This window comes from Macaca fascicularis, chromosome 20, assembly GCF_037993035.2.
Source record: "Macaca fascicularis isolate 582-1 chromosome 20, T2T-MFA8v1.1".
Lineage (NCBI taxonomy): Eukaryota > Metazoa > Chordata > Mammalia > Primates > Cercopithecidae > Macaca > Macaca fascicularis.
The window spans coordinates 12405443-12428967 of NC_088394.1; the positions used below are offsets into that span (position 1 = coordinate 12405443).

The 23525-nt window shown below is 41.5% G+C and overlaps 1 protein-coding gene and 1 long non-coding RNA gene across 28 annotated transcripts in view; one reads left to right on the forward strand and one right to left on the reverse strand.

Annotated features, from left to right (window-relative positions):
• The window catches only part of LOC135968887 (uncharacterized), a 100738-nt gene extending 86044 nt beyond the window's left edge, over positions 1–14694 (forward strand). The window contains exon 2 of the long non-coding RNA XR_010583902.2: positions 14531–14694. This is a non-coding gene — a long non-coding RNA (uncharacterized lncRNA). The remainder of the gene's footprint in view (positions 1–14530) is intronic.
• TXNDC11 (thioredoxin domain containing 11) overlaps positions 1–23525 on the reverse strand; it is a 63738-nt gene that overhangs the window by 39216 nt on the left and 997 nt on the right. For 5 of the 27 annotated variants that reach the window (XM_074027785.1, XM_065537445.1, XM_074027788.1 and 2 more), the window contains exons 2-4: positions 17712–17928; positions 15344–15441; positions 2413–2506 (exon numbers count right to left, since the gene is read on the reverse strand). Coding sequence is in view for 10 of the 27 variants with exons in the window: in XM_065537445.1 (XP_065393517.1) it covers positions 2413–2506; positions 15344–15400 (151 nt within the window). In the remaining 17 variants the exon portion in view is untranslated. Of the gene's footprint in view, positions 1–2412; positions 2507–11715; positions 11846–15343; positions 15442–17711; positions 17929–19987; positions 20091–20541; positions 20665–23525 lie in introns of all 27 variants that reach the window. The other 22 variants (XM_074027781.1, XM_005591274.5, XM_074027783.1 and 19 more) reach the window with 8 other exon arrangements.

A 23525-nucleotide genomic window follows, 5' to 3' on the forward strand; every position in this document is an offset into this window, starting at 1 on the left:
ATTTAATTTTCCATGAAGATCTTTGAATGCATGCTTCTTAAGCTTATTTAAGTTGGCAGTATTTTGTTTTCAAAGTTCAAACTTTTATTTGCTAAGTCTTCTTAGTCACTTGAAACTGTGCAGCTCAAAGTCTTTCAATTAGATAGACATACTTATATGACAGCTTGATTTTCTCCCCCTATGTCTCCCAGACAATGTGAATATAGTAGATTCTCTGTGCTTTTAAATAAAACCTTCAAGGTATATATTTAAATGGCCAGTCATATAATTGTATCATATATACTGTTTTAATATTCCAAAAATAAAAATAATAAAAGAATAATTACATATTTTTGGTTGATCTCCTGGGGGAAGATGATAGGGCCATTAATGTGATCACTTGCTTGGCAAAGACTGACTGAGCCCCTGCTTTATGCCAGGCTATACAGAAAGAACTCTAACATGAGGAACATGGTCCCTACCCTCAGAAATCTTACAGTCTAGGGAAAAAGACATTAAATAAATCATCTTGTAACCACACATATAAATGCAATCTGTGTTAAGTGCTACAAAAGAAACAACAGGGTACCCAAGTTAGACTGGGGTAGAGGTTTCAGTTATTTAATTGTGGAAGTGATATTTGAGCTGGGCCCTGACAGGTGGAGAACCGGGACCTAGGGGTGGAGGCACATTCCAGGAAGAAGGACTAGCATGTACAAAGGCCACAGTCCGAGGAAGGAGGAGTGAGTGGATACCAGTTACATGTCCACTGGTCTGGTCTAGGTGTGGGTGAAGGGGCGCAGACTAGAGTGGTAACAAAGGGGATGGAGACAAGCGAGCAGATGAGAATGGATCTGACACAGAACTGACAGGCTGTAGAGTTAGGACTGAGAGAGAGCATAGAACAACATAAAACAATTGGGAGAATATGACCTTTCACTTAAAAACCAGGACACCAAACAATATACAATTCAACTAAGTCCAAAGAAAAATACAGACATGAGAAGCTGGCAGTATCCCACACTATAAAGTGACATGAGTTTTATACCTGGAAAAATACTTCTCAAAAGAAATGCATTGCTAAATTACAACCTATCTAACTGACAGACAAAATAACCACTAAAAATGCTGACAAAAACCTTTAACTATACATACAGAAAAAGATTATAACAAATTTTAAAGTACAAAATATATAATTACAGATACAACGTGAAGTTCTCGCTCTCTCTCTCTCTATATATATATTTTTGTTTTGTTTTGTTTTTAGGTTTTTTTTTTTTTTGAGACAGAGTCTTGCTCTGTCACTCAGGCTGGAGTGCAATGGTGTGATCTCGGCTCACTGCAACCTCCGCCTCCCGGGTTCAAGGGATTCTCCTGCCTCAGCCTCCTAAGTAGCTGGGACTACAGGCGTGTGCCACCACGCCTAGCTAATTTTTGTATTTTTAGTAGAGACAGGGTTTTGTCATGTTGGCCAGGCTGTTCTCGAACCCCTGACCTCAGGTGATCCGCCCGCCTTGGCCTTCCAAAGTGCTGGGATTACAGGTGTGAGCCACTGCACCCAGCATATAGAAATATAAATATAAATAAACAAATATACATATATATATATATTTTTTTTGAGACAGGATATTACTCTGTTCCCCAGGTTGCAGTACAGTGGCACGATCTTGGCTCACTGCAACCTCTGCCTCCTGGGTTGAAGCGATTCTCCCACCTCAGCCTCCTGAGTAGCTGGGATTACAGGTGTGCACCACCACACCTGCCTAATTTTTGTATTCTTTGGAGAGATGGGGTTTTGTCATGTTGGCCAGGCTGGTCTCAATCTCCAGGACTCAAGCAATCCACCTGCCTCAGCCTCCCAAAGTGCTGGGACTACAAGCATGAGCCACTGCGCCCAGCCTCAAGCTATATTATTAGAAAACTAAACATTTGAGAGACTATATGTGAAATAGAACAGTATTTCCTGTTTGCTAATGATGGAACATTAAACAATGTAATTATTAAAAATACAGTGACGGCCAAGCGCAGTGGCTCATGTCTGTAATCCCAGCACTTTGGGAACCAAGGCAGGTGGATCACCTGAGGTCAGGAGTCGGAGACCAGCCTGGCCAACATGGTAAAACCCCAAATCTACTGAAAATACAAAAATTAGCCAGGCATGGTGGCAGGTGCCTGTAGTTCCAGCTACTCAGGAGTCTGAGGCAGGAGAATCACTTGAACCCGGGACACAGATTCCAGTGAGCCAAGATCATGCCACTGCACTGCAGCCTGGGCAACAGAGTAAGACTCCATCTAAAAATAAATAAAATAAATAAAAATACATTGAGAAAAGGAATCAAGCAAAGTAGAATATATATTAATAATAATACATGGAAAAGATGTAAATATCAATTCTACTGAAGTACCAATGTCTTAATATGAATCATTTTTTACCTTTCTTTAATGAATGTAATGCTGAGGTGAAGAAGGTCAAATAACCAGGAGGCTGGGGTGAGCCGCTGAACTCAAAGTATCCGAGTACTCCAGGCTGCAGGAAAAAGCAGAATTAGGTAAGTGAGGCACTGTCAGCCACAGTGTAATGGAGGATATTTTAAAGCAAGAAAGACATATTATAATTTGACAATTAATGCATCTTGTTGCATTTCCTTTTTTCAAAAAGCCTAAGCACATGAGAAAAATTTCAGGTTGGGGTTGAACATCCCCTCCATTTAAACAACAAACAGGGTAAGGGATGGAGTTGCAGCAGCTTTGACAGGATTGCACAGTGGTCATTCAGGGGCATTCAAAGCTGAAACTTCCTTCTGTCCCCACGAGTAGGTCTTTCCACACCCTGTTGACAGTACAATTCTCCCAGACTCAAAACTTCATCAGTAAGTTATGTCCTCAATCGCTTTTAACAACTCCAGACAAGCAGTGGCAATAATTTTCTTTTAACCTTTCTTAAGTTTCTTCTTGAATTGCTTTCTCTCATTGACTCCAAACATACCTTCACACTTTGCTGGAAATCAGGGTTAATCTTCACCTGTAATCAAGCCCCTTCAATGGGAAACAAACCATAGAACCGCCCCCCTCAAAACCCAGCATTCCACAGTGGCAACTCTCCTTTCCCTCAGGTCTGCAGAGGACCTACCTCCAGCCCTCTGGGCTCCTTCACCCTACATACTCATTTCCACCTGCTCATTCCATTCCTCTAAGCTTGGCGTAGAACTCTCCTTCATTCTGCCAAACCAATTAACTGTCCCCTACCAGATACATTCTGCCTTCCTGTTTACAATCACTTCTTCCTTCTTTGAAGGCCCTATGGCACTCATTCAGTCAGGTTTTGTTCTGTAATAATCGTATCTGCCTTAAAAGTCAAACTGTGAGATCCCTGAGGAAAGAGTGCTGGACTTGGAGTCAGAAGACCTAAGCTCAAGACTGAGATCTAGTGGCTGAAAGAACAGCCTCAGGAGAACCCTTCAATATGAACCCTCAGTTGCCTGATGTGGAAATAGGAACAATTCTTCACAGGGTTAGGCAAAGAGCAAGCCTGATGAACCATAAAGCACTAGGCAAATGAAAAGAATCCTTTTAAGCCCCAAAGCACTTGGCACCACACTCTATATTAGTAAGTCACTGCAGAAGCGAACTTGATCACTGAAACAAAATTGCATCCAAAACTTAGGGTAGAAATTTAATCTGTTGGTAAAATTTAAAATCAGTATGCTATATAAAAGAGGAAACTTCTGGCCGGGCGCGGTGGCTCATGCCCATAATCCCAGCACTCTGGGAGGCCGAGGCAGCACCTGAGGTCGGGAGTTCGAGACCAGCCTGACCAACATGGAAAAACCCTGTCTCTATTACAAATACAAAATTAGCTGGGCGTGGTGGCACATGCCTGTAATCCCAGCTACTAGGGAGGCTGAGGCAGGAAAATCTCTTGAACCTGGGAGGTGGAGGTTGCGGCGGTGAGCTGAGATCGTACCATTGCACTCCAGCCTGGGCAGCAAGAGTGAAACTTTGTCTCAAAAAAAAAAAAGAGGAAATTTCTGATCTGTAGTGGAATATACTATCTTTCCAATCTAAACCACTTGCTTGTTCTAAGATTCAACTGTAAATGAATCAACTGGTTTTCATTCTGATAGAAACTTAACATCTAGGCTGGGTGCAGTGGCTCACACTTGTAATCCCAGCACTTTGGGAGACCCAGGCGGGAGGATCATTTGAGGTCAGGAGTTCGAGACCAGCCTGGTCAACATGGCGAAACCCCGTCTCTATTAAAAAATACAAAAATTAGCCAGGTGTGGTGGTACGTGCCTGTAGTCGCAAATACTCAGGAAGCTGAGGCAAGAGAATCCCTTGAACCCTGGGGGCGGAGGTTGCAGTGAGCTGAGATCATGCCCCTGCACTCCGACCGGTGGGGGACAGAGCAAGACTCCATCTCAAAAAAAAAAAGAAAAGAAAAAAAAAAAAGAAACAGAGTCTCACTCTGTTGCCCAGGCTCACACCTGTAATCCCAGCACTTTGGGAGGCTGAGGCGGGAGGATCACTTGTGGTCAGTTCAAGACCAGCCTGGCCCTCATGGTGGAACCCCATCTCTATTGAAAATACAAAAATTAGCCAGGCGTGGTGGTGCATGCCTGTAATCCAGCTACTCGAAAGGCTGAGGCACGAGAGTTGCTTGAACCAGGGAGGTGGAGGTTGCAGTGAGCCAAGATCGTGCCACTGCATTCTGGCCTGGGCAACAGAGAAAGACTCTGTTTCAAACAAACAAACACAAAACTATGAACTAAGAGAAACAGTGCGCAACATTCAGAGTAGAATTTTACAAACAATATGACAATGTCGGGTACCAGCATTCTACAATTCTGTCAAAATGCTCAAGTTTTCTGTCATCTGGCCATTTTACTTAACTCTCTTCTTCCCCCTAAAAGATTCCTGAGCCTTTCCCCATCCCATTTAAATTTAAAACAATTTTGTTACCAAGCTGTTAGGAATAAATGAATGAATGTATGCTAAATAAGTGTTCTTAAATGGATACAGAAATTCACAAAAAGATTCTTAAAATATTTTGCCTGCAGATAGAAGATAAGAGTTTGAAATAATAATACTGTTAGCATTTGGTGAGTAAATTATACGGTACAAGTCAAACGAATCTGTCAAGTGCTTTAAAAAATTTTTAAAAAAGAGGCCAGCAGCGCTGGCTCATGCCTGTAATCCCTTCAGATCACTTGAGGCCAGGAGTTTGAGGCCACCCTGGCCAGCCTGGTGAAACCCCGCTCTACTAAAAATACAAAAATTAGCCGAGCATGATAGTGGGTGCCTGTAGTTGCAGCTACTTGGGAGGCTGAGGCAGGAGAATTGCTTGAACCTGGGAGGTGGAGGTTGCAGTGAGCAGAGATCACACCACTGAACTCCAGACTGTGGAACAGAGTGAGACTCTGTCTCAAAAAACCAAATAAATAAATAAGAAAGCAACCACTATTGATGTAGAAGCTACCAATACCAAACACAATGATGTCCAAACAATACTGAAATGAGAGGAGCCACAAAATTAGTCACTGAAAATTAAATTACCATTGCTCAGTCCTATTCCCTTTCCAATCAACTTAATATCCACTGAAGTTAAAATGACACTGGCCAGGTGTGGTGGCTTATGTCTGTAATCCCAGGACTTTTGGGGGCTCAGATGGGAGGATCACCTGACCTCAGGAGTTCAAGACCAGACTGGGCAACATGGCAAGATCTCATCTCTACAAAGTAAAAATAAAAATGACACTGGTTCTGTTAGAATACGTTGTTCACAGTAATCGACTTCATTTTCCTCTCTGTATTTAAATTGGCAGGAAGAACATTCGAGGAAGAGGGATTCCACAATTGGAGTAACTGAAGTAAGCAGAATTTCTTTTTTCTTTTTTTGAGACAGAGTCTCTGTCGCCAAGGCTGGAGTGCAGTGGCGCGATCTCGGCTCACTGCAATCTCTGCCTCCCGGGTTAAAGCAATTCTCCTGCCTCAGTCTCCCAAGTAACTGGGATTACAGGCGCCCGCCACCATGTCCGGCCAATTTTTTGTATTTTTAGTAGAGACGGGGTTTCACCATGTTGGCCAGGCTGGTCGTGAACTCTGATCTCATGATCTGCTCGCCTCGGCCTCCCAAATCGCTGGGATTGCAGGCGTGAGCCATGGGGCCCGGTAGAATTTCTTAACATGGTTTGCAAGGAAATGACATAGAGCTCTTAATCTCCCTTTATGGGATCTCCTGGCAAGTTCATTTCAGTTTTTTAGCTACATTCATCATTTATAAGGTACATATTGTAGTGCTTACCTGGATAGAAAATTCTAGACCCTATCCTGCCTCAATATTGTGACTATCATACACAGAATAATCCCAGTTCTGCAGAATAAATGTGAATGACCCAATTAATAACAGGAAAGGGCAAAACTCTGCTGCTTAAGAGCCATGGCATCATCCTTTATCCATATTTATTCTTTTAAGTATTCATTTAAAAAAAAAAAAGCTACAGCCAAATTAAGGAGCCAATATCTTTAAAATGTTCTATCATGAAAGAAAAAAGTTTCAAAAAATGACATTAAATAGTTAAATGTTTGAAGTTGTAAGCCCTAGGTAGATACTGAAGTTTCAATTCAGGAACCTTAAATATTGCTTTGAGGAAGGAACATGATACACAAGAATTTGGGGAGCCACAAGGCTGGGCTATCATCCAGTCTCCATGTAGGTAAATCACAGCCTCCCTGTACCTTAGGTTCTTAATCTGTTCGAAGGATCTACAATTTCCATCTACCTCACACGGCTGTTTGGAACATTAGAAATAAGCACTTGAAAACTAAAGAGCACTTGACAATGCATAGTTTATGCATTACTTCTTTGCTAATAGTAACTAAAGTATTTCAAGGTTTACAAAGTTAAGAATTTTTAGTATTTACCCTTTCATGTCTTTCTACGATGTTGAAGTAAATTAAAGGCAAAACTGTTGTCCTAGAAATTGTTTCTGGGCTCAGAGTCTTGTCTTTGTTTTGTTTTGAGATGGGGTCTCACTCTGTCACCCAGGCTGGAGTGCAGTGGTGCCATCATAGCTCATTGTAACCCCAAACTCCTGGGGGCTCAAGCAATTCTCCAGCCTCAGCCTCCCAAGTAGCTGGGACTACAGGCATGTGCCACCATGTCTGGCTAATTTTTAACATTTTGTTAGAGAGACAGGGTCTTATTTTGTTGCCCAGGCTGGTCGTGAATTCCTGTTTTCAAGCAATCCTCCCACCTTGGCCTCCCAAAGTGCTGGGATTACAGGTCTGAGGCACATATTTTACAAACATAAAACCGTGGTTGATGATTAGCAATCTCATATTGGTAGGTTTGAGATATCTAAGCCAAATAAAATATTTTCCATTGGTTAAAAACTTCCACTCTTTGGCCGGGTGTGGTGACTCACGTCTGTAATCCCAGCACTTTGGGAGGCCGAGGCAGGCGGATCACGAGGTCAGGAGATCGAGACCATCCTAGCTAACACGATGAAACTCCGTCTCTACTAAAAATACAAAAAATTAGCCAGGCATGGCGGCACATGCCTGTAGTCCCAGCTACTCAGGAGGCTGAGGCAGGAGAATCGCTTGAACCTGGGAGGTGGAGGTTCTAGTGAGCCGAGATCACGCCACTACACTCCAGCCTGGGCAAGGGAGAGACTCCATCTCAAAAAAAAAAAAAAAATTCCACTCTAAGTAATTCAGTATCAAATCATCTGAATAGGCCTTTGAAACAATTCAACTATAGGATTTCTAAAAAAATAAATAAATAAAGATACAATTAGAACATTCCTTTTTCTAACAATAGAATAAGCATATATGAATAGAGTTCCATATACATATAACAACAGTTTATGTCAGCCGGGCATAGTGGCTTACACCTGCAATCCTAGCATTTTGGGAGGCTAAGGTGGGTGGACCGCTTGAGGCTAGGAGTTCAAGACCAGCCTGGTCAAATGGTGAAACCCCGTCTCTACTAAAAATACAAAAAGAGCTGGGCGCGGTGGCACATGCCTGTAATCCCAGCTACTCAGGAGGCTGAGGCACAAGAAACGCTTGAACCCAGGAAGTGGAGGTTGCAGTGAGATGAGATTGTGCCACCACACTGGGAGACAGAGCGAGACTCTCAAAAAAAAGTTTATGTCAGTAGAGAATATTATTTATTTCAGGACATCGTTGCTTCCCAAATAATGAATGCTAATTATATTATTTTCTAATGGTCCAAAATGCTCACAAATGTCTGAATTAGAGACAAATTTATAACTAATCAATATTTTTTTTCCTTCCTTAAAATCCAGATCCTACACAAGAAATTTTTTTTTTAAACAAGCAGAAAATTATCACACACACTCCTACAAGATGTTACAAACACATCTAACAGACATTAAGTCAAGCAAAAAAACACAATCCTTCATTATGTCAAACCTTAGAAGTGCCATGAAAACATTAATTATTTTGACCCAATTTTGATATACTTAAATTTAAACACACTTGATACTGAAATCCATATTGATAAAAAATATAAACTGAGATAAGGCTCTTGACCAAAACAAGTATCTTTCTTAGTAAGATGTCCTTAAATTAGCAAGCTCCTTCACATATTTAAACTGTATAGGGTTTTTTGTTCGTTTTTTGGGGAAAAAAAAGGAATTTGAGTAAAAAGTTGAGTATCAGAGATAGCTCTAGTGATGACAATCTAACTCACCCCTAGCTATAATTCCCCCCCGATAACTTTCCAGCATTCTCTAGTCAAGGCACTGTTTAGCTTTCATCTTCTCTCTACTGTCACCATTATAAGCAGAAAAACTTTTAATTATTAAATTAAGGCCTTCTGAGAGCCACATGAAAAAAGATGTGTTTTCTTCCCCTTAAGGCCTTAATTGGGAAAACTCAATTATTCAGAGCAGTAGTTCTTAACTGGGGGAATTTTGCCCCCTAAGGGGTATTTGGCAAGGTCTGCAGATATTTTTGGTTGTCACAACTGAGGGGAGAAAAGGGTGCTACCAACATGCAGTGGGTGGAGGCCAGGGATACTGCTAAATATCCTGCCAAGAACAGGACAGTCCCCCAAACCACAGAATTATCTGACCTCCAATGTCAACTGTGCCAAGGTTGAGAAACCCAAACTTAGCAGAATATTCAAAAGCTGACTGTGCTCTACTCCAGGGACTCCAAAAATTCCTTAACTTTCCTAATCATTCAACCGTCAAAACCACGACAGTGGCTTCATTTCCGGATCGAGAATTCTGTGTCTATGTTATAGGCAATGTGTGTGAAACTGACACATTTTCTAGGCTGTGCTATTTGGTATATTTTGCAAGACAAATGGTTTCACAAGTGTCATGCTGGGCTTGACTAGTGAGTTATTTCACAATTAATCAAGTACTATCTATCTCTTGCTAATGAGACAATCTCATCTCAGTGAGAAGCCCAGCAAAAGATGACCCTAACCCGATAAAAGCCACAGCTTTTGGGAGGAAGTCATTTTAAAGGCTGACAGAAGTGATCGAGGGACCCCATCTTGGTAGCACTCTTGTGGTTCCCATTTTAAAGGCAGTCCAGCTTAATCACTGCTGTACATCACTCTAATTCAGTGGGCTGCCAAAAAACTTTAATGTAATGTTTTAAATATTATCAGCAGTAATATAATCAGATTAGTGAGTCTAACATGAACTCCAAATCAATACTTGGAGCATAGTCTTTTAAAGTACTGCTGGGCTGGGCACGGTGGCTCATGCCTGTAATCCCAGCACTTTGTGAGGCTGAAGCAGAAGGATCGCTTGAGCCAAGATGGCACCACCGCACTCCAGCCTAGGTGACAGAGTGAAACCCTATCTCAAAAAAATAAAATAATCCAGCCTGGCCAACAAATTGAAACCCCATCTCTACTAAAAATACAAAAAATTAGCCAGGTATGATGGTGCATGCCTGTAATCCCAGCTACTTAGGAGACTGAGGCAGAAGAATCACTTGAACCCAAGAGATGGAGGTTGCAGTGAGCCAAGATCACGCCACTGCACTCCAGCCTGGGTAACAGAGTGAGACCATCTCAAAATAAATAAATAAATAAATAAATAAATAAATAAATAAATAAAATAGAGTACTGCTAAAAGCAGGTCTGTCTGACTCCTGATTCTTCACCATTTTGCTGTGCCATCTCGAGTCGCTCTGGCTGTAACCCACTGCAGATCCATGTCAAAACCCACTTATCACAACTTTACTATTAGAAGGAATCTCAAGGATACCCTGGCCCAGGGCCCTGATGCCCAGGAAGTAAGTAACCCGCCCCAAGTCATAGACCCAGTGAGTGTGCCAAAGGGATCAGGCCCCAGTACCCTGTCTCTTAATATAGCCCTCACCCACCAGCCTGCCCAGGGAAAACAAGAGGCAGGCCTCTGAGGTGCACAGACATCCATCTGCTATCTATGTAATTAAGGAATATTTATTCTGATGCATAGCTAAGAACTATAAGCAGAATAACTAGATATTCATACTGCTGCTTGGGGAATCTCTGCTAACATTTTACACATATGTAGAGTTTCTAACACGATTGAAAAAAGCTATACTGATGTTCTGGTGAAAAAATTTGTATCCAATCTACACAGAATATAAATAGTGCGAACAGTAAAATTCAACTAGCCACAATTCTAAACTGTTGGGAAGGTCTGGATTTACATGGTTTTTTATTTCTGTCAGATATTTATGGTCTTGATTTTGTCGTACCTAAGTATCTTTTTACTTGTACTCAAGTATGATTTTATACTTGCTCCAGTGAATTTTTTGCAGAACTACTTTTACAATTTTTGAGGTTACATATTTTAATAATCCCAATACTGGCCTCACAATAAGAAGTCATTCTTAACCAGCATTAAAGATCCTATAGGACTGGGCATGGTGGCTCATATCTGTAATCCCAACACTTTGGGAGGCCAACACGGGAGGATCACTTGATGCCCAGAGTTCAAGACCAGCCTGGCCAACATGGCAAAACCCTCTTTAGTAAAAATACAAAAATTAGCTGGGCGTGGTGGCACATGCCTGTAATCCCAACTACTTGGGTGGCTGAGGCACAAGAAGCACTTGAACCCGGGAGGCGAGGCTGCAGTGAGCTGAGATCACACTCCAGCCTGGGTGTCAGAGCAAGACTCTGTCTCAAAAAAAAAAAAAAAAACCTATAAAAATAATTTACCAAGGGTTGAAGTTGGCAATGGGGAAGCAGGAAAGAAGCTACATTAGTAAAGTTAGAAAACTTTCTGTAAATAAGACCTTGAAATAGTTACATACTTCATAACATGGAAGGAAACATATTTCCAGTTTTCAAAAAAACCAAACTACAACTAACAAGAAAAACCAGGTATCTCATAGTACAATGCTATGAGAAGTGTCAAATAATATTCTTAAAAATTTGCAGCTGCACAGAAATTGTAAGTTAATTCTCATCTACTCTAAGTTAATTGTGAAGCAAGATGAAAATCTGTTGAAAATTCCCTAACAAAAAAACAAAGATTTTGCTAGTACTCTATTCTCTTAAAACTCTCTTGGACAAACCATCGTTACAGTCAGTATCTCAGAAAGCATTTAACTGGGGCTGATGCATCACATGACCTTTGACTTGCTGCAATTCAGGAGGTTTTTTTTAAAACCCCTTTAATACAAACAATCCAATACAACCCAGTGAAAGGCCTTGAGTATGGAGGAGGAGATATGAAAGACAAGTACCTCGTAGTTTGAGAGAAAATCTAGTAATTCTGATTGAGATGGGATGTAGAGAAGTGGTTTCATCACCCGGCGGACAAACTTCTCAATGTAAACAGCACTCATGGGGCCTTTGTATTCGATTGGTCCAAAACTAGTACCAAAAAATAAAAATAAAAATAAAAATAATAAAAATAATACACCATGCATTAAGCCTGTAATGTAGAACTAAAATCATCACCACCACAAAATGAAAATGTCTTGCTTTGGGATCCAACCAAGTCACAGATCAGTAGCCTGCTTTGCTCAGGAGGTGACCAGAGAATTAAGAATAAGCATTTTAGGTGAGGAGAGGCGGAAGCAGCCCCTATCCTTCTATGATCTTGAATTCAACTGCAAACTGAATTGCCAAACAAAAAACATTTATTCTTGTCTCTTAAAAAAAAATTAATTCCCACAATATTTCTTTTAAAAACAAAACAGAAAGACAACCCTGGAAATTGACCTCATGCTAAGGGATTCCAGGATTTAACTATACAATTCAATGTAGGCGGGCAGATTTTCCTTCTACTAGTCACTGTAAGGTAAGGGACAGGTTGAACAGTTGGCCCTTGCCCTACTAAAAAGAAATAGGCAGACAAAGGATCACTGAATGAACCTGAAACTTATTTGAAGCTTTATTACAACAACAACAAATTATGTGAAGGTCTGAAGTCAGTGACCAGTACAAATGATCTGTCTTCCTTTCCCCTCCAGTTGTGCCTGGGAACACACACAATTTGATTCAGTGCCACTAAGTAATACCACCACCATTCAGTTATCCTTCTAAGCTAATCAGAATTCTCATGTGCCTCTCTTCAATCTCACACAATACAGACACTGCCCATATATAATTGGATGGTAGGTGGCAAGGGTGGGGCATTATGGTGAAATTCAACAACTGCATAATCATTCTTTTCTCTAAACAGAAATTGACATTAAGCTTACTGTTAACAGTAACAATAGAGCCCAGTTAAGAATTTTATAAAGGTTGTGATTATAATACCAGAATACATGGTTACAGAAATTCACATAGACACACACACACACACACAGACACACACAAACACACACACACACACAGTGATGAGATAAACACAATTCTTCAATGTGCGCTGCAGAATGATGTCAAAGGAATATTAGCATGAAAAAAAGTGAAAACAGCATTCTCTACATGTACAGCTGGGAGACAGTTAAGAATTCGACCAAATCAAGACTTACTACAAATTAGTTCAGTCTAAAAATTACCACCACCACCAACCCCATCAACCACCAATAATTTTTAATTTAAAGGAAGAAATCAAAAAAGCATCTAACTTATTCCAGAAAAAGGAGCTACCAATCTGGAAACCTCAACTACTCAGGCCAAGAGGCTTTGCTGAGTTTTCCTGGTGTGATGTTACAAGGGTCCTAGTGACTTATAAAACCCAACAACGCAAAGACAGGGGTGTGGAGGCAGGCATTTCAAGGTGCATGCTACCTCAAATTCCTCATCTGTAAAATAAGAACGTTGGACATATTTCTAAAGTTCCTTGGAGGTCCCTTCAATCTTTCTGCAAAAGCTAAGCAAACAAATATACATACATATATGACAATACTGTATACCCACATATCCCAAAATGACATTTGTACTTGATTCCGTGGAACTCTTCTGATTTTAACGTCACATCACATTAAGTCCACCTCTGAGCAGCCTGAAAGGACTATACCCCCCTACTAGGCTTCCATGCCCTTTTTCAAAGCCAAAAAGAAATGCAAGGACTTCAGCAGGGCAAGCTCATCATCCCATTACAGAGCACAGAATTAAGTACACCACCTTACACTTACCTTTAAAACAAAAAGAGTAACTCTGAGAAAGTATTCCTGTATCCGAAAAAGCCTGTACTTGAACCTTCCACATAAAGGCAGAACCTCTAAGTTACTGGCCAAAAAGTGGGGAAGAAATCTGAAAATCATCTTAGTGGTCCCTAAGCAAACACTGGCTTGTTACTACAAATATTAAAATACAAACTTCTAATATCCAGAGGAAAACGTGGGGGAAGAGATGGAGTAAGAAAGTGTGTTTTTGCCCAAATACTATCTAATAGTTCCTGGGAGTCAATACTGTGTGCCAGACAACAGCTTATGTTACAGACACAGAAATGGGATGGAATGTGACAGAGAACCCACAAATCATTGTTTGTTGATGTCTGCTATACATCCCCAGTGATTATGGCCCAAGAAGTTTAGAAGGAAAAAGCAAAGCTCTCTATTAATCAAATCTCCTTTACCCATTTTACCTTCAACAAACTTCAAGCCGGCCGGGCGCGGTGGCTCAAGCCTGTAATCCCAGCACTTTGGGAGGCCGAGACGGGAGGATCACGAGGTCAGGAGATCGAGACCATCCTGGCTAACACGATGAAACCCCGTCTCTACTAAAAAATACAAAAAAATAGCCGGGCGAGGTGGCAGGCGCCTGTAGTCCCAGTTACTCGGGAGGCTGAGGCAGGAGAATGGCGTAAACCCAGGAGGTGGAGCTTGCAGTGAGCTGATATTCGGCCACTGCACTCCAGGCTGGGAAACAGAGCGAGACTCCGTCTCAAAAAAAAAAAAACAAAACCAAACTTCAAGCCAATCACCCTGAACAAAGTCCAAAGTCTTATCTCCTATCTCCAAAACCCTTCAAGTCAGATTTTTAGACATTACTTATCATTCACAGCAGGGTCTGGGCTGTACTCTAGTACAGCCCAGGTTGAGACCAGCCTGGCCAACATGGTAAAACCCCGTCTCTACTAAAAATACAAAAAACTAGCCGGGCGAGGTGGCGGGCGCCTGTAGTCCCAGTTACTCGGGAGGCTGAGGCGGGAGAATGGCGTGAACCCGGGAGGCGGAGCTTGCAGTGAGCTGAAATCCGGCCACTGCACTCCAGCCTGGGCGACAGAGCGAGACTCCGTCTCAAAAAAAAAAAAAACAAAAAAACAAAAATGAGCCAGGCATGGTGGCAGGCGCCTGTAATCCCAGCTACTCGGGAGGCTAAGGCAGGAAAACTTCTTGAACCTGGAGGCGGAGGCCGCAGTGAGCCGAGATTGCACCATTGCACTCCAACCTGGGCAACAAAAGCTAAACTCTGTCTCAAAAAAAAAATTAAATAAGATAAAATAAAACTCTTTCCATTTTTCAGCCCTCTTTGTGACTTCAGAATTGTGGACATGGGACTGTGTACCTGTAGTAATTTTCTTCCCAATAGAAAAGATGGTAAGATACACTCTGGACTCTGCTATGCCTCCAGGTGAAAGGATAAGACACTTGGTGGATTTTTACATTACAAAACACTCTTACGATACCTGAAATACATTGGAGTAATTGGTACTTTGAAAAACAATGCTGTAAAATGTGTAATGACATGAAAAGATGCTCAAAAAAGTGAGAAAAGCAGTTTAGGAAAGAGTATTACTGCCTGATCCCACGTTTAGCTTTAAAAAGCAGGGTGGATTATCCAGATCTTTTATTTTTGCTTATCTGTATTATCTAAATTTTCTGTAGTATCTAATATTTTAATATAGAAAAAATGCAAAATTCATTTATAAACTGGCAAACCAAACTGGAATGAGAAAGCTATTTAACAAGTTCTTACCTCCGATGATACAGATATATTACAGGAAAATAAAAGAAGTGTTTCTGTTTTCTGCATTTCCCCTGGTTCCACCAACAGTTAATTGCCACAAACAACACCTGCAGAGCCAAAAAAGGGTTTCAAATGACTGTGAATAACAACTGAAAAGTTACCAAGATTTAAAAGATGAAATTAAAAATGGAACTATTCCTCTCTCACTGAAACAGAAAGTACGAAAAAAACTGTTTTGAGTTTTCAAAGGTCATCATTTATCACTAAAATGAAAAAGAAAGACATACTCTTATCTATGATGTCCAGCCAGGACTTGGACCATGTTTACCAATCTTACCATGCAGTACAGTTCAAAAGATTTTTGTGTGTTTCCAAAAATAAACCCACTTTTTTCCCTACTGAGTACATGGAATAGTAAGCTCTCAATTTGGAAGAAGCTGAAATCTTTTTTAAAAAAAAGCAGCAGCAGTCGCTGGATTGCACTATAACCCCCACCACCTGTCACTATGTGATCGTAAACAAACTGCTTCACCCCTTACGCCTGCGGTCCTGCTTCAGAAAAACAGGGCTAACAGCATCGGCTTGCAAGTGGTTGAGAATTAGCACAGGGCCTGGCACACCAGAGTATCATTATTATTATACTAATGCCATCACTCAGAAGGACATACTGCTTAGGTTGACAGTAAGGTAGCCAATTCACACTTATTAACAAAACACAATAGATTTCCCTCTTGTGCCCAACATGGGCAACATGAACTTTGTTCTCTAAATTTGGAAGGCTCCACAGTTTCTAAGAAAAACCAACTGACAGTTCCAAATGAACTTCTGGAACTCGGCTGCCTACACACGTTACTTCAGATCAGTGGTTCTGAGCAGGAGAGTCTCAGAAATCTGTGGGATGCTTTTTGCTTGCTGCAATGACTGGGGGAAGCTACAGTGCATATGTAGGGCAGGGCCATTGGTAGATGTCCTGCTACACTCAAACCTGCTTTGCACACAGAAGAATCATCCATAGCATTCCAAAGGAGTTCAAAATGCCTGCCAAACACTGATGTTGGGGAAAAACTGTTATTATCCAAGCCCAGAACCTAGCTCCATTTTACATGTGAATCTAAAGCATGCTTTTTGTGTTCACTGGATTTTTCAGGAAAGCAACTTCTATGTAAACTGAGAGCAGAAAGGGCTTTGTGTGGTTCAGGATTTTACCAAGATTGTTCACCATTTAGGATAATCAACTACTAAGAGCACTGTCCCTATGGCAGGTAAGTCACCAACATATCACCTTTATCAGTCTACATTTGTAACTATCCCACTCACAGCGGTTCTACATAAAGGTATATGGACCCGTTCTGACTGTGCACTTATATACTAAAATATATACAATTTAGTTACAAATTACTTTTTCCCCCCCAACTTTATGTTCCAGTCAGTGCATTAGATTATTTTGAAATTACATGTATAGGAAAAATTTATCATCTATGAATTCTTTTTCAGGAAGAAAAGGGGACATCAAAAAATACTTATTTTCTAAAGTGCAACTGGGGTCCACTGGGCTGAAAACCACTGCCATAACAGGTGACTTATTTGCCTATATATCTTTCTTACCTAGCCCAAAGGTGGCATTCCTTATCTGTTGAATATAGTTCTGGTCCAAATATTAAAAAGGTCGGCCTTGTTACAATGTAGTCATATCATACATAAATTTTCTTACCTGAAATACCTAACTAGCGGCCGAGCGTGGTAGCTTAAGCCTGTAATCCCAGCACTCTGGGAGGCCAACGCGGGTGGATCACAAGGTCAGGAGATGGAGACCTCCTGGCTAACACAGTGAAACCCCGTCTCTACTAAAAATACAAAAAATTAGCTGGGTGTGGTGGCGGGCGCCTGTAGTCCCAGCTACTCAGGAGGCTGAGTCGGGAGAATGGTATGAACTCGGGAGGCAGAGCTTGCAGTGAGCTGAGATCGCGCCACTGCACTCCAGTGACAGAGCGACACTCCGTCTCAAAAAAAATAATAATAAAATATAATATAAATAAATAAATAAACCTAACTAAAAAGTATCAAATGGATATGCAAGAAGTAGGATTTTCAGTCCCTCTACCTTTTTTAATGTTTAAACCAAACAGTATGGCACCCCAGGATGAGCACTGGCCTGTGTTGTGAGATTCAGAATCTGCTCCCACACTTGCCTCAGACTACAATCACCACATTTGGAAATCCTTTCTGTTACTTTATGCAAGGCTCTGTAACTTAGAAAGGACTCCCAGAGTTCACCTTGGCAAAGTCTGCCCATTGGGCAAGGTGTCTCTGTGGAGACATCCTGCCCTACATACAGGACTGAAAGTCATTTGATTCTTAAGCTGAATGTGAGCATTACCTGGTCTGAAAGCCGACTTGCTGCTTGCTGAATTTCTGCCCTGGCAGCGATGGACTGTCCACACCAAGGGGCATAGAAAAACAGCAGTACCACCTCTGAGTCCTGGCGAATGTACTCTGCATAGTCCAGCTGTCCCTGGAAGAGGTCAAGCACTGGAGACCTCGGGGAGAAAAAGTTGACAGGTGGCTTTGCTGGTATTATCACATCTTTTGCTCGACTAAAAAAGAGCAAACACAGAAAAGATTGCTTAGTTTATCTTCTTCTAAAAATAGCTCTGTGGAAATAGAACGAAGCTTAAAAGAAAAATCCTCTTTTGAATAAGAAAATGGAGTCCCAAAATCACTGCCCTAGAAAGGCAACATCTGGCTGAGCAAATGCAAGACATGAATAATATGTTGGAAACAATTCTCTGAGATTCTGTCCCCTAGGTATAGGCTGGAAGGGCAGTGGAGAGCAGAGGAGGATGTCTTTGAATAATCCATATGCCTGCCCCCACACCTCAAAGACTTCATCCTCCTTTTTCTGCAGCCTGGCTCTCCAAAGAAGCCACTTATCTCCAAGGGTTTAGAACCACCAGCATGCGAGCTCAGAATTACAGTGAGGGAGCATGTACACTACCACTAATGATTTCCATGGGAGATGCTCACAGTGAACTCAACTTTGAGAAAACATTAAGCTTATTAGCTGGAGTTGGCTTGTACTTATCCAGGGCATTCAGCTAACAGTAACAATTAAACAATAATATACATTCCTCCAGATATATATCATAATCCTAAGACTAATGAAGATGAGTAACAAAGCAACAGCCTATTTAACTGGAAAATGGGCTTTTTGAACACTTGGGTTTCCCACAAGAAAGAGATCAGGAGGAAAAAGAAAATAACACTGGACAAACAAGAGGTCAGAAGTAACTTTCCTCATCAAGACCTAAAGGTCTAGGCCCAGGCTGCATTCCACCAAGTAGAAGGGCCCTAGTAAACACCCTGAGCTGTCCATGTAGCTGCACTCACATACCATAAAACGATTATAGCAGGTTTGCTAAGAAACAATGGAGACCCAATTATGCACTATCTAAACGAGATAAATAGAGAATATAAACATGGAAACCTAAAAAACGATTAGATTAACCCCAAAGAAAGTAAAGGAGGCCAGGCGCGGTTGACTCACACCTGTAATCCCAGCACTTTGGGAGGCTGAGGCAGGCAGATCTCCTGAGGTCAGGGGTTCAAGACCAGCCTGGCCATGGTGAAACCCCATCTCTACTCAAAATAAAAAAGTAGCTGGATGTGGTGATAGGCGCCTGTAATCGCTTGAACTCAGGAGGCAGAGGTTGCAGAGAGCCGAGATTGCACCATTGCACTCCAGCCTAGGTGACAAGAGCAAAACTCCATCTAAAAAAAAAAAGAAAGGAAGGAACAAGAAAAGAAGCCAGAAGGTACAAATGGAAAACGACGAGCACAAAGGTACACTTAAACCCAACTACATCAACAATTACGTTACATGTAAAAGGAGGGGCCAGGTGCAGTGGCTCACGCCTGTAATCATAGCACTTTGGGAAGCCGAGCTGGGCAGATCACGAGGTCAGAAGATGGAGACCATCCTAGCTAACACGGTGAAGCCCGGTCTCTACTAAAAAAATACAAAAAATTAGCTGGGCGTGGTGGCTGGGGCCTGTAGTCCCAGCTACTTGGAAGGCTGAGGCAGGAGAATCGTGTACGTTGCAGTAAACTGAGATCACACCACTGCACTCAGCCTGGGCAACAGAGCAAGACTACGCCTCTCAAAAAAAAAAAAAAAAAGGAAGCAACCTAATTGGGAGGAACAGACTGCCAGACAGGATAAAGCAAGACCCAATTATGCACTATCTAAACAAGATATAGTTTAAATATAAAGATGTAGGATAAAGGCATAAGGATAAGAAAAGAAAAACTATGTAAACAGTAAGCATAAGAAAGCTGGCATGACTCATGAGGTAAAATGTTAACTGGGGTATATTCTTACCCCAGTTTACTTAATTGTTACTCCACAATAAAAACGAAAAACAAAACCTACTCATATATGTTATAACTGGGATGAGTCTCAAAATGATTATGCTGAGTGAAAAAGGTGCTAAAGAGTACATGCACTATGACTGCATTTATATGAAATTCCAGAACAGGCAGAAGTATTCAACGGAGCAAGTCACCTATTTATTCACTCAAATATTTTAACTTTCAATCAGAGAGCTTTCAGTCTACGCAGAATGCCTTCATAACCCGAAAAACTCAATCACTTACACAATTATTCAAAAATTCTTTACTGAGCAGCTGTGACTATGCTTTGGGAATAAGCACTGAGGCTGCAGCAGCTAGCACTGTGTGTTGTCGAGGAGATCACTTTCTAGGGGAGGAAGACAAAAAAACATCAAATGTGTAAAAAATAAAAATATACAACATGCTCGCTGCTATGTGAAAAATTTAACAAAGTGATATACAGAAGGACACGGCAGCTACTCTGATGGCGTGGTGGTTTGGGAGGTGCTATAATTTAAGCTCTGAGACCTGAATGACAAGAAGATAGCCATGTAAGAGGTGAGGAAGGCACTACAGGAAAAAAAAAAAAAGGGACATGTTTTCAAGAGATCCAAAATTCTACTCTTTGGAGAAATTATTTTTCTACCATTCAAACTGCATATGGCCAAGCGTGGTGGCTCAGGCCTGTAATCCCAGCACTTTGGGAGGCTGAGGCGGGTGGATCACATGAGGTCAGGAGTTTGAGACCAGCCTGACCAGCACAGTGAAACCCCATTTCTACTAAAAATACAAAATTAGCCGGGCATGGTGGTGCACACCTGTAATCCCAGCCACTTGGGAGGCCGAGGCAGAAGAATCGCTTGAACACGGGAGGCAGAGGTTGCCGTAAGCCAAGATCACTCCATTGCACTCCAGACTGGGAAACAGGAGCAAAACTCCATCTCAAAAGAAAAAAAAAAAAAAAAAAACACAATGTAAGCATCAGATAATGCAATCTGAGGAAAAATGTAGGTCTGACAGCAGAAGAAAGGATAAAGAGCAACTCAATAATTTTGCTCTGCATATTCAGAAGCATTCCCAAATGGGCCAGAGAAAGTACAAGGCCAATCAAAAATCAAATATTAGCCAGGGAGAAGAAACACTGGCCTCAACTCCATCAGAAACACTGGTGAGTTTCTATTTAACTCATCAATCTGCTTCATGTTTTAGAGAAACCATACCTAGAGCAAAGATTTCCTGCAGCGATGAGGGTTATGTCTCGTGTACAAAAAACTCAAGAGTTGGTTGCAAATAAGGCGGCCTGTTGTTGCTGAGCCAGTGGCATGTGCCTATAGTCCCAGCTACTACTATAATCTGGAGGCTGAGGCAGGAGAATTACTTGAGCCCTGCAGTCTGAGGCTGTAGCATGCCATAATTGCACCTATGAATAGCCACTGCACTCCAGCCTGGGCAACATAAAGAAAAAAAAGCCTGTTGAAACCCCAATTTTCATATGAAATTCATACCTTACATCACTTCCTTGCAAAGACCATTTGAGGCAGCTTTGAAATTACAAAATGGAATAAAGCAAAATAAATACATGTATACATATATATGTATCTACACACAATTTTTTTTTGCCTCTAAATCAAGGTAAAAGAAAGGTGAGCAGGATGAAGAGACAGAGGTAAGTAAAGATTAGATGCCCAGAAATGCACAATTATTCACTGTGGCTCAACTTCAAATCAACCTTTTCCATATTATCTGGTTTGAACTCAGCCGAGCCACAGACTTGAAGAGAGCAGTCATTTATTTCAAGCCTGGAGCTGTTCGTAAAAATTTAAAAAAAAAAAAAAATTCCTAGGCCAGGAGCCGTGGCTCACGCCTGTAATCCGAGCACTTTGACAGGCTGAGGTAGGAGGATCATCTGAGGTCAGGAGTTCGAGACTAGCCTGGTCAACATGGTGAAACCTCATCTCTACTAAAAATACAAAAATTAGCTGGGTGTGGTGGTGCGCACCTGTAATCCCAGCTATTCAGGAGGCTGAGGCAGGAGAATCACTTGATCCCAGGAGGTGAAGGTTGCGGTGAGCTGAGATTTAAAAAAATCCTATTCTCCCTTAAGCCTTATTAAAGAAAAGATCTTAAAAGTGAAAGAGGATAAGGGAGGTAGAAATGTTAGCCAGTTGTACATCAATAAATAGTATCATCACATCATTCAAAGATGACCCTAAAAAAATTAATCTGAGTCTATTCAAAGATGGTCAAATTTGCCAGTGACACAGAAAGAAGATGAAGCAGCAGCCATTTACTGGTTCACGCTCCTTGCCTGAAGCAAGAAAGGATTTCATTTTGCCTACTCTAGTAACTGGATTTACTCTCTTCCTTCTGAATCTCAAAGGACTTCCATATCAATTAAGTCATGCTGTCTCAGAACAAACATTAACCATTATTTCCATACTTTAACAAACCGATGTAAATAAACTCCACACCCCTGGAGTGGGGAACCTCTCTTCCTAATTTGAACCTAAATATCACCTCGCAACACTCTACCTTCTAAAATACTTTGTACATTGTCCTTGTGGGAGACAATAATAAAGTACAAGGTTAAGAATCTAGGTCCTAACAATAAATGATTCAAATTCCAGCTCAGTCACTTAACATGTGGGTGTGATTTGGGGCAGGTTCTGAAACATCACCAAGGCTGGACTCCTTCATCTGTGCATTGGGAAAGATAACAGTATATTCGAACTTTAATGGGTTCTGTGAGATTTAAATGACACCCATACTAGGCTCTCAATTATGTATTAAATGAATAAATGCATTCATGGAAACAGTGGTTCCCAAGCAGGCAGTTCTGCTCCCAGGGGACATCTAACAATGTCTGAAGCCATTGGGGGTTGTTACATCTTGTGGGGTGTGCTACTGGTATCTAGTGGATAGAGGCCGGGGATGCTGCTAAACATCCTACAGTGCACAGGGCAGCCCCCACAACACAGAACTATCTGACCCAAAATATCAACAGTGCCAAGACTGAGAAACCCTGCTGACAGTACAGTACCTGGCCCATGGAAAATGCTGAGAGTTACTATAATTTATCTTTCCACTAAAATCCCCAATCTTTTGACACCTCTTTGACAACCAGCCGCATATCGTGCTAAATAAACTAAAAAATGTTCCAACGTGAAATCACAGATTATGATCATAGCAGCAATACAGATCTCACAAATTGGGATCCCAAAAGACCCACCGTTGATTTGGGAGACCAGAAGTACACCTGAAATATAAAGTTAATTTTGTATGTGTGTACATTCCTGAAAACACACACATGAGCTTTCATTTACCTACTCCCTACACCCCAGCCTACTGTCAGGTCTTTTTATCAATTCCAGGGAAACACCAAGCTTGCCCAGCCTCAGAACCTCCACATTTGCTGTTCGCTCTACCTTGGACACGCTCCCCCCAGATCTTCCCAGCGCTGGTCCCTTCTCCTTTTTGTATAAGCTTCAATGTCACTTCCTTAGGAAGTCTTTCCTCACCGCCATCGTTTCTATGCCCTGCATAGCACTGAAGCTTTAAAAAATTATATTATGTTTACTTGCTCACTGTCCCATCCACTCAAGGGAGCAAAGAGTTCGCCTGGACAAGTGTCCGGCACATAATAGGTGCAGATAAATAATCGTTAGATCAGGCCGGGTGCCGGGGCTCTAGGCTGTAAATCTCAGCATTTTGGGAGGCCAAGGCGGGTGGATCACGTGACGTTAGGAGTTCGAGACCAGCCTGGCCAACATGGTGAAACCCCGTCTCTACTAAAAATACAAAA